This window comes from Pristiophorus japonicus, chromosome 22, assembly GCF_044704955.1.
Source record: "Pristiophorus japonicus isolate sPriJap1 chromosome 22, sPriJap1.hap1, whole genome shotgun sequence".
NCBI classification, from domain to species: Eukaryota; Metazoa; Chordata; class Chondrichthyes; family Pristiophoridae; genus Pristiophorus; species Pristiophorus japonicus.
The window spans coordinates 1348996-1368048 of record NC_091998.1 but is presented as its reverse complement, the minus strand read 5'-3'; the positions used below and the strand labels follow the sequence as shown (position 1 = coordinate 1368048).

Sequence of the window (19053 nt, the reverse complement as noted above, 5' to 3'; positions counted from 1 at the left end):
TTAAAGGGGTCATGCAAAAAAAAAGTTGAGGGAAATTTCATTGGGTGTAAACTACAGGCCATCAACTAGGGGGAAGGAGATGGTAGAGCAAATTACAGACAGTTGCAAGAACTACATAGTGATAATTACCCTGACTTAGACTGGGATAGTAGCAGTGTGAAGTGCAAAGAAGGGGAGGAATTCCTGAAATGTGCACAAGCAAACTTTCTTGAGCAGTGTCTTTCCAGTCCAAAGGGAAAAGCAGCAGCACTGGATCTAGTTCTGGGAATAAAGTGGAGCAAATGGAGCGCATTTCAGTGGGGGAGCATTTGGGGAACAGTGATCATATTTTCAGGTAAAGAATAATTAATAGGAATTGACCAATGGGAGGTCTTCAAAGAGGAGATGGTTCAGGTACAGAGCAGACACATTCCCGTGAGGGGGATAAGGACATCCAAAGCTAGAGCTCCCTGAATTACTAAAGATATAGATGTTAAAATGAAACAGTAAAAGGAGGCTTACAACATTTGTAAGGTTAATAATACAGTCGAGAACCAAGCTGAATATACAAAGTACAGAGGAGACCTAAAAAAGGGAATAAGAGGGACAAAGAGGGTAAAAGGCAACCCAAAAGTCCTTTATAAACAACCAGTAAAAGGGTAGACAAAGAAAGGGGGGGACTGATTAGGGACCAAAAAGAAATCATCTTGTGGAGGCAGACGGCATGGCTGACGTACTAAAAGAGGACTTTGCATCTGTCTCCAGATGAGGAGAAGAGGACGCTGCCAATGTGGCTGTAAAGGTGGAGGCAGTAGGGATATTAGATAGGATAAAAAGGGAGCGAGGTTGGCAGTCCGCAAATTAGAAAAGTCACCCGGTCTGGATGGGAGGCATCCTCGGTTACTGAGGGAAGTAAGGGTGGAAATTGCAGAGGCTCTGGCCACAATTCTTTCAATCCTCCTTGGATATGGGAGCAGTGCCAGAGGACTGTAAATGTTACACCCCTGTTCAAAAGTGGGGAGAAAAATAAACTCGATAACTACAGACTTGTCAGCCTAGCGTCAGTGGTGGGGAAACTTTGAGACAGTAATTTTGACACTTTAGGAAGGAGGTCAATATTGTGTTAAGTTTTGGTCTCCTAATCTGAGGAAAGATGTTCTTGCTATTGACGGAGTGCAGCGAAGGTTCACCAGACTGATTCCCGGGATAATAGGACTGACATATGAAGAAAGACTGGATCAACTGGGCTTATATTCAATGGAATTTAGAAGAATGCGAGGGGATCTCATAGAAACATATAAAATTCTGATGGGATTGGACAGGTTAGATGCAGGAAGAATGTTCCCGATGTTGGGGACACAGTCTAAGGATAAGGGGTAAGCCATTTAGGACCGAGATGAGGAGAAACTTCTTCACCCAGAGAGAGGTGAACTTGTGGAATTCTCTACCACAGAAAGTTGTTGAGGCCAATTCACTAAATATATTCAAAAAGGAGTTAGATATAGTCCTTACTACTAGGGGGATCAAGGGGTATGGCGAGAAAGCAGGAATGGGGTACTGAAGTTGCATGTTCAGCCATGAACTCATTGAATGGCGGTGCAGGCTCGAAGAGCCGAATGGCCTACTCCTGCACCTATTTTCTAGGTTTCTATGGTTCCAGTGGTAGAAGGGTCAGTAACCAGAGGACACAGATTTAAGGCGATTGGTAAAAGAAACAGTGGAAACATGAGAAAACATTTTTATTTTGTAACAGCGAGTTGTGATCGGGAACGCGCTGCCTGAAAGGGCGGGAGGAGCAGATTCAATAGTGACTCAGAGACTTGGATAAATACTTGAAGGGAAAACATTACAGGGCTCTGGGGAAAGAGGAGTGGGACTAATTGGAACGCTCTACCGAAGAGCCGACAGATGTTCGATGGGCTGAATGGCCTCATTCTGTGCTGTACAATTCTATGATTTGGGGTGGGAATGTGCATGCTTGAACAAAGGGGCAAAGCAGCCACCTTCACTGAGCTTCTGATGGGATGCGCAGGGTGTAATGAATCGAGCGATTGGCAGCGATGCTGGGTGTGTGATCACCCCTGTGGAGCTGCTACAGAGAGGAGGTGCAGGGTGCAGGTCCTGCAATTAATGTTGATACATGGCCACCCACATCACCTGTTCGTCTTGCCGTGTATCAAGTATTGTTGGTTGTCTAGTCTCTCTCGTTATCCAACTTCATTCTTCATTTTAAATCTAAAAACTACCAGAGCAGGAAATGTCGCAGAAATCAAAAGCGAATCAGTTTTCCCCCCAACAAAGGAAGATTTCTGCTGTTGGAGGAAGATCTAGAAACAGGGCTCTAAGTACTCCAAATCTGGCACTTTGGGAGTATTTCTGGAGTTCTATTGGAGAAACTTTCAGGGGGGAGGGGGGGTTTAAAAGGAACTTTGAACTCTAATGGGAATTTATGATGATTGATTGTCTCCTGGGACACTGGAGATGGAACTCTGAGCAAGTGTGACATTGGGGCTAAGTGCATGAGTCCAGGGAATATGCAGACCAGGGCACAGACAATATCCAGCGTCCATCTTAAAATTCACACATCTGCCCTTGTTTCCATTACAAGTTCCTGTAACCATGTGAACTGGTCACACTGTAATGGCACCCTCCCATCAAAACACCACTGAAAGTTACTTACACTACGCACTTACATGGCAGAAGAGATGATGAGCTGGGAGTCTTTGTACGCAATAAGGTAACCCTGGTTTTCTGGATTGTGAACCGTAACCTGATGAAAAATAAATGAAATTAAGCCGAGCACAGTACAGTTACCGCGTGGAACATTCACAGTGAGTGGAGGGAAGACAAAGGGGCCTTACATATTGGCAAAGGCTGCATAAACCAGATCGGTATTCAACCTTTAAATCAATGGCCACTCTGCAACAAAATGCAGCAGAGTGTTGGGCAGGGATTGGAGCTACAATTTCCCACAAAGTGAGCTCTGCTCCTGATTTCAATCGCGTAGACAGCATGTCAATTTGGACTCTATCCATGTGGAAATAAATTTCCAGCAGGGTCACTGTACTAATCAGGAGCAGGAATCTGTCACCCTTCTAACCCAGACTGACTAGAGCACACCAGGGGTAGTACATCTGGTGGGTTACTCACCGAATCATTAGTGAAGTTCAGCACAATGTTTTTTGGCCGAGACAGATGTGGACGGTTGCCACAAGTAAGCCTTGCATGACCTGGAGCTAGGAGACTGCAGTTAGATGTGTGATACTGAGTACTGCAAGTACCTTTACTATAACGGGGCAGGGTTTGGGGCACTATTGCTGAATGAGATGCTACATAAATTTCAGAAGCAGCTTTGTATCATTAGAAGTCCTATGACATCAGAGAGCAGCATAAACAGGCCGAGTACCCATTAGAGACAAGGCATGATGTTCAATGCTGCCGTATAACTGCAAGAAACAAAGATTCCTCCAACCCCTCCGCCTTTGTTGTGAAGCTGTGCACCCTCTTCCAAAAGACAAATTGGAAACCTGTCCCGTTGATCTGGAACACTTACACTCTCCAACACACGTAGGCAACGCTCAGCACCCCACAACGATGCAACCAGTTTGTCCTGTTCTTCGTGTTCGCCCAACTGCTCCGCGCACTCTCTCACTGTTGGTGCAGAAACATTGCAGCTGGTTAGGATAAATCTGATCACGGGTTTAGCTCACTGTCGCAGGAATGTGAAGTCATAGTTTCTAACACCCAAAACAGTGAGTGTAATTAGTCAGGCACAGGGCTACGCTCCACATCACGCAGGAGTTCTGTGGCTTCAGAAGCACGTGTGGTGATGGGCAGTTTTTAAATCGGAAAAAAACCATAACATTTGGAGACAGTGTGTGTAAAACCAAGACTAACTGCTCCAGCTGCACACGTACCTTTATCCACAATGTGATCCAATCCTCCCAGGAGTCTCAGCTCCTCCTTAAACCAGTCTCCTGCGCGCTTGGATGTGAGTGATAGCAGAGTTTCCATGGCCAAGTGCCCCGTCTGTCCAAGATAAAAACACACCTCAGCACTCAGCTCTGAACAAAGACACAATCCTGATCACAAAATAACTTTAAATGGTCCAGGTCCTGAATAATAACACTGGGCAGCACTAACTGTAGGCGTCACTGTGACCCACAAACACATCGCCATTCTACAGCAGACCATTTCTCCCCGCCCCACCCCTCGAACCCCTCCTGCCCGTCCCAGTCTGATTCGATTCCCGTCACCCCTGTTCTTCACAAGACCATGACTGCCATTCGGGTCCGCACAATGGACGGCAGGGAGTGTTGGAAGGCTAGTTAGGGCCGAAGTAGGGTTTGATTCTCGCCTCACCTTTCACCCTTAGGCCCAGCGATCGAGAAAGGGGCCTTGATTGCCCGCTCCCTCAGCCCTGTTCCTGCTGAGGCCCACCATTGCCTTAGCTTAGATTATTTTAATTCCTCACTGGGTGATTGGTAAAAAACGCAGCAAATGCTGAAAATGCACAGATCTGTCAGAAGCTGTAAAGAGATAAGTTGGTTGGTGTTTCGGGACAACCTTTGAGCATTGTCAGGATCCACACCCAAAATCTGAATCAGCCTTTTCCCTTCAGATTCTAAAGGGCCAGTTCTCCAAGTTTTCCCCTTCACTTCCAACTTTCGAATTGTCTACTCCAGTTTAGAGTTTTTGGATGTTTAGGAAGCCGAATAAGTCTCCTGAAACACTATGCTTAATGATGGCTTCTCTGATAATCTCTGCAATAATTCCTTTTTTGCAAATATTCAACACTTTTGGGAAGACAGCAGTGAAACTCATTGAGCAGTAAGCTGAGTGCTAAAGCAGGATTACAGATCACCCAGGTCCCATGTCTAAACTCGGCCTCGGTGCAGTATTCAAGCAACCACCAGGGGGCAGGACCAAAGTACTGCAGCCAGGCCAGGAACAGAAGCTGGGACAGAAGCTGGGACAGCAGGCAGCATCTTTCCCAATATACAGAGTGCAGAATGGTGGTTATACAGGCACGGAATTGCAGAAAGGCTGCTCCTCACTGGGAACAGTTTACGCTGAGCGAGGGGGCACACTTCCACATCTTTCATACCACATAATGTAACGCCTTGTACAAATATTACAAGAAAGAACTCTAAAGCTGTTCCATGACACTTTGAACACATGCAGTAGGTTCACAGATCAGCCCTGTGCATGTGTGGCTTACGCTGGGCTGCAGCCTTCTCCGCCACAGCTCCTCCCCCTCCCCCCCCCCCGCCACAGCTCCTCCCCCTCCCCCGGCCCCTCCCCCTCTCCGGCCCCTCCGCCACAGCTCCTCCCCCTCCTGCCACAGCTCCTCCCCCTCCCCCCCCCCGCCACAGCTCCTCCCCCTCCCCCCCCCGCCACAGCTCCTCCCCCTCCCCCCCCCCCCGCCACAGCTCCTCCCCCTCCCCCGGCCCCTCCCCCTCTCCGGCCCCTCCGCCACAGCTCCTCCCCCTCCCCCCCCCCGCCACAGCTCCTCCCCTCCCGGCCCCTCCGCCACAGCTCCTCCCCCTCCCCACCACAGCTCCTCCCCCTCCCCCTCCTCCCCCCACAGCTCGTCCCCCCCCGGCCCCTCCTCCCCAGCTCCTCCCCCTCCCCTCCCCTCCTCCCCACCACAGCTCCTCCCCCTCCCCCTCCTTCCCTCCCCCCCCCCCGGCCCCTCCGCCACAGCTCCTCCCCCTCCCCCCCAGCTCCTCCCCCTCCACCACAGCTCCCCGCCCCCACCTCCACCACAGCTCCCCGCCCCCACCTCCACCACAGCTCCCCGCCCCCACCTCCACCACAGCTCCCCGCCCCCACCTCAGCTCCTCCCCCTCCCCTCCACCACAGCTCCTCCCCCTCCCCTCCACCACAGCTCCTCCCCCTCCCCCGGCCCCTCCCCCTCCCTCCCCGGCCCCTCCGCCACAGCTCCTCCCCCTCCCCCACAGCCCCTCCGCCAAAGCTCCTCCCCCCCCCCCCCCTCCGCCACAGCTCCTTCCTTCCCCCCCCCCCCGCCACAGCTCTCTCCCTCCCTCCTGCCTCCCTCCCTCCTGATCCCCCCCCCTCTCTGCTCAGTGGGTAGCACACTCACATCTTGGGAGTCAGAAGATTGTCGGTTCAGGCCCACTGCACAATTGAGGCTCCCACATTGAGCTCATTGCTGTTTATGGGACCTTGCTGTGCACAAAATGGCTGCTGCATTCACCACATGCATTAACGGTGTGAAGTACTTTGGGACATTTGGCAGGTTGTGTATAAACAATGGAGGCCGTTATGCCTCAAAGTGGGCTGTATAGTTAACTGATCCGCCACTGGAGGCGACGAGTGAGTAAATATTTCCCCCGCATGACTGGAGGGGCAGGTGCTACTTTAATATAAACAGACATCCAAAACAATCTCATCGCCCGAGTGCGAGGGGAACCTCAGCACTGTACTCTCTCCGAGCCACGTAGCGAGGCGGCGAGTGAGCGCGGGGTGTCGGAACTACAGCAGCCGTCTCCTGGACATTCCATGTAGCTCTGCTCACCAACAAATTCAATATTTTGGAACTGGTTTTGATCAGGAGGCCGAGTGAAAGTGCTGCCTCAATTGTAGGCAATGGTTTATATTTAATAAAATAACCTGCTTTAACCTGCCTCAGAGACTGGCCATAACAATTAGTTCAGCATCATGTTCAGCTCCTTTGCTCTATTGAAACAGGGAAAGGGAGAGAGCACAACAGTGCTTCTCACCCCAACCTGTAAACACAAGGAGGAAAACATCAGAGAGTTTGAAGAGAAGCTCGAGTGATTGGAATTTAAATAGGGAATATCTTCTCATCACATCACTCTTGAATTTAACATGATCTACATTTAAAACAGCCCGACAATGTAGAAACTTCAACGGCCAATTGCCAAGCTGTCACTCAGGCTCTGCACTGAGGGCAGGCATGGCAGTGATTAACTGACGCTTTGTCTCAACAGATTTTTCTGTAATTGTTCTTCCAAAGTAATCGTACCAAGTACACAGGAGGCAAAGCACCATAAATGTTTCCCGATAAAAATGGAATTTATTGCTGGATGATGGAAGATGTATATTTAGCCCTATACTGGCCGATCCGTGCTTTGCTTTAATGGGAGCATCACAATCTCAACAGCAAAGCTCCAATGGCAACGAAGCGTATCAAAGCCCCAGGGTGTGGCATTACCCCGGCCCACACCAGGGACAGACTGGGTCACCGAGTCAGCTCCTCGTTGTTTGAGGGGACCCACGGCAGATCCCGATGTGGTGACTTGGGATTCGGAGCAATCACCTGCTGGTGCGAGTGCCATGCAGCCCAACACAGCGCACAAGATGTCGAGCAAAGATCGCGTTACCCTGGTTACTATTTGTTTACAGTTTCCTGAAGCATGGCTGTAAAGCATTCTTCTTGCACTGTGATTAAAGCAGACAGATATGTGGCTCCCTATTCTTACCGTGATGTTCTCCAGGTCCAGATGCCGGTTGTGAACCGTCTCACAGAGCTTGCGGATTTTCTCCTTGATCTTTTTCATTTCTTTCTCATTCAGTTGTCGCGAGCAAGGTTCCTGATCCATCTCCAGGAGACGGATCATCAAGTCCAGACTGGCTCGATCCAGATCCATGTTCAGTCGGTCCCGGCTCAGGATGTACATTAGTGCTGCTGTGCAAAGGGCTAAATTCTGACAATACAAAGCAAAGGCTGTGAGAAACACACGGAGCACGCACACTGACAAAGGTACGACACAGAACGCCGCACGTGGTCACACCTGGTCACGCCGCACGTGGTCACACCGGACACATGGTCACACCGGACACATGGTCACACCGGACACATGGTCACACCGGACACATGGTCACACCGGACACATGGTCACACCGGACACATGGTCACACAACCAGCACTATGGTTTAGGCTACAAATGGCATCACTGTCTGCCACAATTCATGAAATAAGGGGAGTTCTGGCAGCCTGTCCAATCTCAACTGGAATGAGCTGCAATGCACTCCAGGAGGGCACTGGAATGCCATCATGCATTGTGTTGCACACATTTCTTTGACCAGAGACAGCACTGAGATCCTGAAAATGTAAGGGTAGGCACACTTCAACCTGTAAACTTGTAGTCAGGGGAGGTGGAGAGCGCAGGCCCCGAGTTTCAGAGCAACATGACCATCATCTCCAAGTCATGAGGGACAGCAAGTTGTGTAGATGGGAGCTGCAAAGGGACACTGACAGACTAAGTGAGTGGGCAAAACTCTGGCAGGTGGAGTTTAACGTGAAGAAGTGGGAGATCATCCACCTTGGATCCAAGACAGACAAATCTTACTGCAAAGTGCCACAGTACAGCGGGACCTGGGGGTTACTTGTACATGAAACACAAAAGGATAGTATGCAGGTACAGCAAGTGATCAGGAAGGCCAATGGAATCTTGGCCTTTATTGCAAAGGGGATGGAGTATAAAAGCAGGGAAGTCTTGCTCCAGTTATACAGGGTATTGGTGAGGCCACACCTGGAATACTGCGTGCAGTTTTGGTTTCCATATTTACGAAAGGATATACTTGCTTTGGAGGCAGTTCAGAGAAGGTTCACTCGGTTGATTCCGGAGATGAGGGGGTTGACTTATGAGGAAAGGTTGAGTAGGTTGGGCCTTTATTCATTGGAATTCAGAAGAATGAGAGGTGATCTTATCGAAACGTATAAGATTATGAGGGGGCTTGACGAGGTGGATGCAGAGAGGATGTTTCCACTGATGGGGGAGACTAGAACTAGGGGGCATGATCTTAGAATTAGGGGCCGCTCATTTAAAACTGAGATGAGGAGGAATTTCTTCTCTCAGGGTTATAAATCTGTGGAATTCACTGCCTCAGAGAGCTGTGGAGGCTGGGACATTGAATATATTTAAGACAGAAATAGAAAGTTTCTTAAATGATAAGGGGATAAGGGGTTATGGAGAGCGGGCGGGGAAGTGGAGCGGAGTTGGAACCTTGGCTAATGAGGCCCATTCACAGCCTGAAGCACTGCCCCGCTGAGATCACCTGACTCGGCATGCTGCTGGTTCTTCAAGGGAAATGATTTTCTTGTAAGTGTTTTATATGGAATGCTGTACATTGTTCAAAAAAATAATATTTATCACCACGTGCTAGGACACCAATCCCCTTGATTGATCATTTAACTGAAGACACGAAATAATCAGTGATTGAAAATACGTGTAATGCGGATTGTTTCACCAAAGAAGCTATATAGTGTCGCGCACTCTTTTTATTTCGTTCCTCTTTCTAGTTTTCTCCCTTTTTCTTGTAAAGATCCAATTTCTTTCGAGGATGCAGTTCCACACATGCCGCCAGTCCTCGGGTACCTCATCCAGTCATCCTTCTTTATATGTAAGCCCAGACTGTGAGCTCTGACAAATTACTTAGACCACAGTCATGCCGGATTCTGTCCTTATTGAGAGTGAGAGTGAGAGAGAGTGAGAGAGAGAGAGAGAGAGAGAGAGTGTGAGAGAGAGAGAGAGAGTGTGAGAGAGAGAGAGAGAGAGAGAGAGAGAGAGAGAGAGAGAGAGAGAGAGAGAGAGAGAGAGAGAGAGAGAGAGAGAGAGAGTGAGAGAGTGAGAGAGTGAGTGAGTGAGAGTGAGAGAGAGTGAGAGAGTGAGAGTGTGCGTGAGAGAGAGAGAGAGTGAGAGAGTGAGAGAGTGTGCGTGAGAGAGTGAGAGTGAGAGTGAGTGTGAGTGTGAGTGTGAGTGTGAGAGTGAGAGTGAGAGAGGTGAGTGAGTGAGTGAGAAAAAGAGGAGAGAATATATGTGTGCACATGCACATTCCAGCAGGATTCTCATGATCGTGATCAGGGATGGAAACCCGACAGTTGGCATCAATGACCCTTCCCAGTTCAGGGTTATTGAGGCCAACAGCAGCAACCGCTTTGAGTACTGTTGAGGGGGATGACTCATCAGGGGAGAGCAGCAGCAGCAAAGTTCATGGCACCGTGGCTGGCTCTGCTGCACAGGAGGGCAGGAAAAAGAGTGGGAGAGCGATAGTGATAGGGGATTCAATTGTTAGGGGAATAGATAGGCGTTTCTGCGGCCGCAACCGAGACTCCAGGATGGTATGTTGCCTCCCTGGTGCAAGGGTCAAGGATGTCTCGGAGCAGGTGCAGGACATTCTGAAAAGGGAGGGTGAACAGCCAGTTGTCGTGGTGCACATTGGTACCAACGACATAGGTAAAAAACGGGATGAGGTCCTACGAGATGAATTTAAGGACCTAGGAGCTAAATTAAAAGGTAGGACCTCAAAAGTAGTAATCTCGGGATTGTTACCAGTGCCACGTGCTGGTCAGAGTAGGAATCGCAGGATAGCTCAGATGAATACGTGGCTTGAGCAGTGGTGCAGCAGGGAGGGATTCAAATTCCTGGGGCATTGGAAACGGTTCTGGGGGAGGTGGGACCAGTACAAACCGGACGGTCTGCACCTGGGCAGGACTGGAACCAATGTCCTAGGGGGAAGTGTTTGCTAGTGCTGTTGGGGAGGAGTTAAACTAATATGGCAGGGGGATGGGAACCAATGCAAGGAGACAGAGGGAAACAAAATTGAGACAGAAGCAAAAGACAGAAAGATGAGTAAAAGTAGAGGGCACAGAAACCCCAAGACAAAAAACAAAAAGGGCCACTTTGCAGCAAAATTCTAAAGGGTCTAAGTGCGTTAAAAAGGGAAGCCTGAAGGCTCGGTGCCTCAATGCGAGGAGTATTGGGAATAAGGTGGATGAATTAACTGTGCAGATAGCAGTTAATGGATACGATGTGGTTGGCATCACAGAGACATGGCTCCAGGGTGACCAAGGCTGGGAACTCAACATCCAGGGGTATTCAACATTTAGGAAGGATAGACAGAAAGGAAAAGGAGGTGGGGTGGCATTGCTGGTTAAAGAGGAAATTAAAGCAATAGTAAGGAAAGACATTAGCTTGGATGATGTGGAATCTATATGGGTAGAGCTGCAGAACACCAAAGGGCAGAAAACGTTAGTGGGAGTTGTGTACAGACCTCCAAAAACAGTAGTAGTGATGTTGGGGAGAGCATCAAACAGGAAATTAGGGGTGCGTGCAATAAAGGTGCAGCAGTTATAATGGGTGACTTTAATATGCATATAGATTGGGCTAACCAAACTGGAAACAATACGGTGGAGGAGGATTTCCTGGAGTGCATAAGGGATGGTTTTCTAGACCAATATGTCGAGGAACCAACTGGGGGACAGGCCATCTTAGACTGGGTGTTGTGTAATGAGAGAGGATTAATTAGCAATCTTGTTGTGCGAGGCTCCTTGGGGAAGAGTGACCATAATATGGTGGAATTCTACATTAGGATGGAGAATGAAACAGTTAATTCAGAGACCATGGTCCAGAACTTAAAGAAGGGTAACTTTGAAGGTATGAGGCGTGAATTGGCTAGGATAGATTGGTGAATGATACTTAAGGGGTTGACAGTGGATGGGCAATGGCAGACATTTAGAGACCGCATGGATGAACAACAACAATTGTACATCCCTGTCTGGCGTAAAAATAAAAAAGGGAAGGTGGCTCAACCGTGGCTATCAAGGGAAATCAGGGATAGTATTAAAGCCAAGGAAGTGGCATACAAATTGGCCAGAAATAGCAGCGAACCCAGGGACTGGGAGAAATTTAGAACTCAGCAGAGGAGAACAAAGGGTTTGATTAGGGCAGGGAAAATAGAGTACGAGAGGAAGCTTGCAGGGAACATTAAGACAGACCGCAAAAGCTTCTATAGGTATGTAAAGAGAAAAAGGTTAGTAAAGACAAACGTAGGTCCCCTGCAGTCAGAATCAGGGGAAGACATAACGGGGAACAAAGAAATGGCAGACCAAATGAACAAGTACTTTGGTTCAGTATTCACTAAGAAGGACACAAACAACCTTCCGGATATAAAAGGGGTCAGAGGGTCTAGTAAGAAGGAGGAACTGAGGGAAATTCTTATTAGTCGTGAAATTGTATTGGGGAAATTGATGGGATTGAAGGCCGATAAATCCCCAGGACCTAATGGACTGCATCCCAGAGTACTTAAGGAGGTGGCCTTGGAAATAGCAGATGCATTGACAGTCATTTTCCAACATTCTGTAGACTCGATCAGTTCCTATGGAGTGGAGGGTAGCCAATGTAACCACACTTTTTAAAAAAGGAGGGAGAGAGAAAACAGGGAATTATAGACCGGTCAGCCTGACATCGGTAGTGAGCAAAATGATGGAATCAATTATTAAGGATGCCATAGCAGCGCATTTGGAAAGAGGTGACATGATAGGTCCAAGTCAGCATGGATTTGTGAAAGGGAAATCATGCTTGACAAATCTTCTGGAATTTTTTGAGGATGTTTCCAGTAGAGTGGGGACAAGGGGGAACCAGTTGATGTGGTATATTTGGACTTTCAGAAGGCTTTCGACAAGGTCCCATACAAGAGATTAATGTGCAAAGTTAAAGCACATAGGATTGGGGGTAGTGTGCTGACGTGGATTGAGAACTGGTTGGCAGACAGGAAGCAAAGAGGAGTAAATGGGTACTTTTCAGAATGGCAGGCAGTGACTAGTGGGGTACCGCAAGGTTCTGTGCTGGGGCCCCAGCTGTTACATTGTAGATTAATGATTTAGACGAGGGGATTAAATGTAGTATCTCCAAATTTGCGGATGACACTAAGTTGGGTGGCAGTGTGAGCTGTGAGGAGGATGCTATGAGGCTGCAGAGTGACTTGGATAGGTTAGGTGAGTGGGCAAATGCATGGCAGATGAAGTATAATGTGGATAAATGTGAGGTTATCCACTTTGGTGGTAAAAACAGAGAGACAGACTATTATCTGAATAGTGACAGATTAGGAAAAGGGGAGGTGCAACGAGACCTGGGTGTCATGGTACATCGGTCATTGAAGGTTAGCATGCAGGTACAGCAGGTGGTTAAGAAAGCAAATGGCATGTTGGCATTCATAGCGAGGAGATTTGAGTACAGGGGCAGGGAGGTGTTACTACAGTTGTATAGGGCCTTGGTGAGGCCACATCTGGAGTATTGTGTACAGTTTTGGTCTCCTAACTTGAGAAGGATATTCTTGCTATTGAGGGAGTGCAGCGAAGGTTCACCAGACTGATTCCCGGGATGGCGGGACTGACATATCAAGAAAGACCGGATCAACTGGGCTTATATACACTGGAGTTCAGAAGAATGAGAGGGGATCTCATAGAAACGTTTAAAATTCTGACGGGTTTAGACAGGTTAGATGCAGGAAGAATGTTCCCAATGTTGGGGAAGTCCAGAACCAGGGGTCACAGTCGAAGGATAAGGGGTAAGCCATTTAGGACCGAGATGAGGAGAAACTTCTTCACCCAGAGAGTGGCGAACCTGTGGAATTCTCTACCACAGAAAGTTGTTGAGGCCAATTCACTAAATATATTCAAAAAGGAGTTAGATGTAGTCTTTACTACTAGGGGGGATCAAGGAGTATGGTGAGAAAGCAGGAATGGGGTACTGAAGTTGCATGTTCAGCCATGAACTCATTGAATGGCGGTGCAGGCTCGAAGGGCCGAATGGCCTACTCCTGCACCTATTTTCTATGTTTCTATGAGTCCATGATCAGATCAGCCATGATCGTATTAAATGGTGGAGCAGGCTCAAGGAGCCGTATGGCCTACTCCTGCTCCTATTTATGTTCTTAAATTGGAATATTTTCTAAATGGGGAGAGAAGAAACTGTGGAAGAGCAAAAGGATTTGGGTGTCCAGGTACACACATCACTAAAAGCTGGTGCACAGGTACACACAGTCAGCAAAAGGGTTAATGGAATGTTGCTTTATATCTCGAGGCGATGGAACACAAAGGGGAGGAAGCGTTGTACAGAGCCTTGATCAGACCCCACCTGGGGTAACGGGATTCAGTTCTGGGCGCCGCTCTGCAGGAAGGATAAGCTGGCCTTGGAAGACGTGCAGCAGAGATTTACCAGAATTATACCGGGGCTAAAAGGTTTCGATTGCGGTCTGGTTGCATAGACTAGACTATTATTCGCTTGAGTTTAGAAGATTGAGGGGTGATATAATCAAAGTGTTTGATGATTAAAGGAGTTGATTGGATAGATATAGAGAAATTATTTCCTCTGGTGGGGAGAGGCCAGAACAAGAGGGCAATAACTAACCCCCCCGCCCCGCAAAAAAAACAGCGGATGCTGGGGGGGTTCAATTGAAAATTTCAAGATCGAGATTGACAGATTTTTGCTGGCAAGGTTACTAAACCTCTGCCTCTCGCTAGCCTCCTTTAAGACGCTCTTGAAAACCTATCTATTGTTACCAGGTTTTTGCGCACCTGGCCTGATATCTCATGTGGCTCGTTGTTACTTTTTGTTTGAGAACACTCCCGTGAAGTGCCTTGGAATGTTTTACTACATTGAAGGCGCTGTATGAAAGTTGTTAGACAGTTCTCCCGACTACTGGATCAAAGGGCTATACCTGGTTCTTTTGTGCATCGTCCAGTGTCTTGAAGACCATGGCTACCATCCCATGAGCTCTTAGGTGCATTCGGAAACTGGGCATGGCACACTTGGTGGCCAGGCTGATAATACTGCAAGACAAAACAAACACTGGCTGAAGAGGAGGCATTGAACCTTTGAGTGTGAGGGAACATGGCCGGAGGCAAATGGGACCAAATTTACAGAATACTAATACTGGATAGTAGACAGCAGCATAGTCACGTTACACACAGGATAGTGGAAGGCTAGCACCTGGTCATGGCACACAGCTCCGGCACACCACACACCAACTGGAAGTGCCAATCTGTTAATTGAAACAAAACTGCTTCATTTTTCCTCCAAATACAATCCATTTCTATAACGATGCAGCCCTACAATGATACAGAACTGTTGCCTGGTAACTCAATAAACAAACGTGCACTGCACTGGTTCCACTGGGAGCAGCAGTGACACTGACACTTTACCAATTCCATTTATTTTTAATCCTGGATGAGCTGGACTTGCCAGGGATTACGTGTTCAATTAGTACACGATGCCTAAGTGGAGATTTGTTCAGTGCAGCGATATCAGGTTACAACTACTTGAACACACTAAACATCTGACTGAATGCTCTACTGATCCCTGAACCACAACTAGGCACCATGGGCACTGGTTGCCAGTGTCGAAGTGAAGCCTAGGCTTCCAACATGGTGAATGGTCTGAGGCAAAGCCCGAGAGCAACATGGTGTAAAATGGCCACAGGTTCTAATGGCATGTGTGGAGTTTCAGCACAAAAAACACAGATTAAACATATTGAAATCTCCCCATCCAGTGCCCCGCTGATGCAGCTCAACGACACTACACAGGTTCCCCTCCCACCCACTTCCAATATTGAAGCAGCACATATACTTAATACAAGGTTAATTTAGGCAGTCTGACAGTATCAGACTGTGTTCATGGTTGCTGCCATGTTGTTAGGAAAGCTGCGTTAATGCATTACACAGCTCACAGTCAGCAGCTTCAGAAAGGGACCGTCAGCAAGTATCAGCTCAAAAAGTTGTCCAGACCGGAGAGAGAACTTAGCTAGAACTGTAGCTACAGACATGGCTTCAAAAAGCTGTGACAATCTGTGTTGCAATGTACAAAAGGGTATTGTGGCTGTGATAAGAAAGGGCGTGTATTTATACAGCACCTTTCCCGTTCTCAGGCAGCCCTTCACAGGCAATGAATTATTGTTCTTCAACTAATCACACAGCCAATTTGTACACATTCAGGTCCCACAAACAGCAGCAAGATCATTGACCAGTTAGTTGGTTTTGCTGATGTTGGTTGAAGGATAAATGTTGGCCAAGAGACCAGGACAACTCTTTGATTCGAGCCACAGGATCCTTTACGTCCACCTGAACAGGCAGACAGGACCTCAGTTTAATGTCACATGATGCAATGCAGCACTCCCTCACTCCTCGACTGAAGTGTCAACCTACTGCTCAAGGCACGGAGTGCAGCTTCAATTTCTCAATTTGATTGGGAGGCAAAAATGTCAAAAAATGAGGCAGAATTCAGGATCGAATCCATCCAACAAATAGCAACTGTGGCAGAATTGGTGATATTTGACACTGCTAGTTTATTCTACTCACCATAAAGCTGCCATTCTCTCTCCCACAGCACTCTACTCCTCCCAACAATACACCCACAAGCCACAGGGCATCGCCAGGATATGGAAGTGCAAGAATGCAATGCCCAATCTGTTCTGTCACATGTACATATGTAAAATAATCACAATATTTCAACCACCCTCGAGCAATTGCATTCACAGCAGCGTACCTAAGGCAGCGCGTGTTGAGAGGCTGAGAGCACTTCAGTCCGCTGAGCAAGTACTCAATGTCGTCCGTAAACTCTTGGTTTTCTCCAAATTCCACCACATCATTGAAGTGCTTTACGTGCTGGACCACAGTGTACAACTGAAACAGGAATAACACTGCACTTTACATCGGCTGAAAGTAGTTATATCCTGGCACAGCAAGTTACAAACTGAGCAACACATCTCAGCGCACACACATAACCTCATCCAGTTAAGCTCAACGGTTTCGTGCAAACACTCCCTGGTTCAAAAGGAGGGCCTTACTGATCAGTTAAATAGATAGATACAGCACTCCCCCTCCGACAGTGCAGCGCTCCCTCAGCACTCCCCCTCCGACAGTGAAGCTCTCCCTCAGTACCGCCCCTCCGACAGTGCGGCGCTCCCTCAGTACTGCCCCTCCGACAGTGCGGCGCTCCCTCAGTACTGCCCCTCCGACAGTGCGGCACTCCCTCAGTACTGCCCCTCCAACAGTGCGGCGCTCCCTCAGACAGTCCCTCCGACAGTGCGGCACTCCCTCAGTACTGCCCCTCCAACAGTGCGGCACTCCCTCAGTACTGCCCCTCAGACAGTCCCTCCGACAGTGCGGCACTCCCTCAGTACTGCTCCTCCGACAATGCGGCGCTCCCTCAGTACTGCCCCTCCGACAGTGCGGCACACCCTCAGTACTGCCCCTCCGATAGTGCGACGCTCCCTCAGTACTGCCCCTCCGACAGTGCGGCACACCCTCAGTACTGCCCCTCCGATAGTGCGACGCTCCCTCAGACAGTGCGGCGCTCCCTTAGTACTGCCCCTCAGACAGTGCAGCACTCCCACAATACTACCCCTCCGACAGTGCGGCACTCCCTGGAGAAGGACTTGGAACAGAACCTTCTGACTCAGAGACGAGAGTGCTACGAAATTAATTCTAACATAGAATCTCCGATCAGGTGGGTTGACAATACCTTCTCCCTATTGCAATGTTAGCTTGCTCACTTTACACCATTAATGGGGCCCTAACTGGCAACAGTTGAAATCTAGCTCAGGGATGTGAAGTAAACTCAGTGCATTATCAAATGAGAAAACGAGAAAAGCGGAGACCCGTACCTCTTTATCCTCCTTCCTACATTTCAGTGCAGTTACAATGTCTTGGTATGGCTGGGTTGGTATTGTCACGGTTTTAATCACACGGGGTGGAGGGGGAGGGGCTTTGAAGACACCCTCATCCTTCTGAGCGGTTTCCTTTAAGGCGATGATGGCCTATAAACACAAGGCAAGAAACAAGCAGGTCAGGACCCAGTTGCTGACAAACTGAAAACAATGTTAACCATCGGCTAGTCTGTCTCATTCACAGTAAGAGCTTCAACTGCAGCACATTATCCCACAATGTGTGAAGTCACCAGGGGTCAATATTTCTTCCGAGCAAACATAGTCTTCCTAATCTCCACTCCATACACAGCCCTGTCCTGAGTCACAGCAGCATTAAGACCATCTCTGTACAACCCTCACCACCCACAAAAAAAATCGCAAGGCTCCAAAAGCAACACAAAGAAAAACTGAGAGCGAGGGGGGGGGCGCGAGCGCGAGCGCGAGGGAGGGGGGGAGAGGGCGAGCGCGAGGGAGGGGGGGGAGAGGGCGAGCGCGAGGGAGGGGGGGGGGAAGAGAGCGAGCGCGAGGGAGGGGGGGAGAGGGCGAGCGCGAGGGAGGGGGGGGGAGAGAGCGAGCGCGAGGGAGGGGGGGGAAGAGAGCGAGCGCGAGGGAGGGGGGGGAAGAGAGCGAGCGCGAGGGAGGGGGGGAGAGGGCGAGCGCGAGGGAGGGGGGGAGAGGGCGAGCGCGAGGGGGGAGAGGGGAGAGGGCGAGCGCGAGGGAGGGGGGAGAGAGCGCGAGCGCGAGAGAGAGGGGGAGAGCGAGGGAGAGGGGGAGAGAGCGAGGGAGAGGGGGAGAGCGAGGGAGAGGGGGAGAGAGCGAGCGCGAGAGAGAGGGGGAGAGAGCGAGCGCGAGGGAGAGGGGGAGAGAGCGAGGGAGAGGGGGAGAGAGCGAGCGCGAGGGAGAGGGGGAGAGAGCGAGGGAGAGGGGGAGAGAGCGAGCGCGAGGGAGAGGGGAGAGAGCGAGGGAGAGGGGGAGAGAGCGAGCGCGAGGGGGGGGGAGAGCGAGCGCGAGGGAAGGGCGAGGAGAGGGGGAGAGAGCGAGCGCGAGGGAGAGGGGGAGAGAGCGAGCGCGAGAGAGAGGGGAGAGAGCGAGCGCGAGAGAGAGGGGGAGAGAGCGAGCGCGAGAGAGAGGGGGAGAGAGCGCGAGCGAGAGAGAGGGGAGAGAGCGAGCGCGGACGGAAGGGAGAGGGGGAGAGAGCGAGGGAGGGAGAGAGCGAGGGAGAGGGGGAGAGAGCGAGGGAGAGGGGAGAGAGCGAGCGCGAGAGAGGGGGAGAGAGCGAGCGCGAGAGAGAGGGGAGAGAGCGAGCGCGAGAGAGAGGGGGAGAGAGCGAGCGCGAGAGAGAGGGGGAGAGAGCGAGCGCGAGAGAGAGGGGAGAGAGCGAGCGCGAGAGAGAGGGGGAGAGAGCGAGCGCGCGAGAGAGAGGGGGAGAGAGCGAGCGCGAGAGAGGGGGAGAGAGCGAGCGCGAGAGAGAGGGGGGAGAGAGCAGCGCGAGAGAGAGGGGGAGAGAGCGAGCGCGAGAGAGAGGGGGAGAGAGCGAGCGCGAGAGAGAGGGGGAGAGAGCGAGCGCGAGAGAGAGGGGAGAGAGCGAGCGCGAGAGAG

General features: G+C 49.9%; 1 protein-coding gene across 5 annotated transcripts in view; it reads right to left on the bottom strand.

Moving 5' to 3' along the window:
* The window catches only part of LOC139234813 (wings apart-like protein homolog), a 156420-nt gene that overhangs the window by 37426 nt on the left and 99941 nt on the right, over positions 1–19053 (bottom strand). For all 5 annotated transcript variants that reach the window (XM_070865512.1, XM_070865510.1, XM_070865509.1 and 2 more), the window contains exons 6-12: positions 17413–17565; positions 16293–16429; positions 14470–14581; positions 7449–7673; positions 3897–4008; positions 3533–3630; positions 2673–2749 (exon numbers count right to left, since the gene is read on the bottom strand). In XM_070865512.1, the coding sequence (XP_070721613.1) occupies positions 2673–2749; positions 3533–3630; positions 3897–4008; positions 7449–7673; positions 14470–14581; positions 16293–16429; positions 17413–17565 (914 nt within the window). The remainder of the gene's footprint in view (positions 1–2672; positions 2750–3532; positions 3631–3896; positions 4009–7448; positions 7674–14469; positions 14582–16292; positions 16430–17412; positions 17566–19053) is intronic.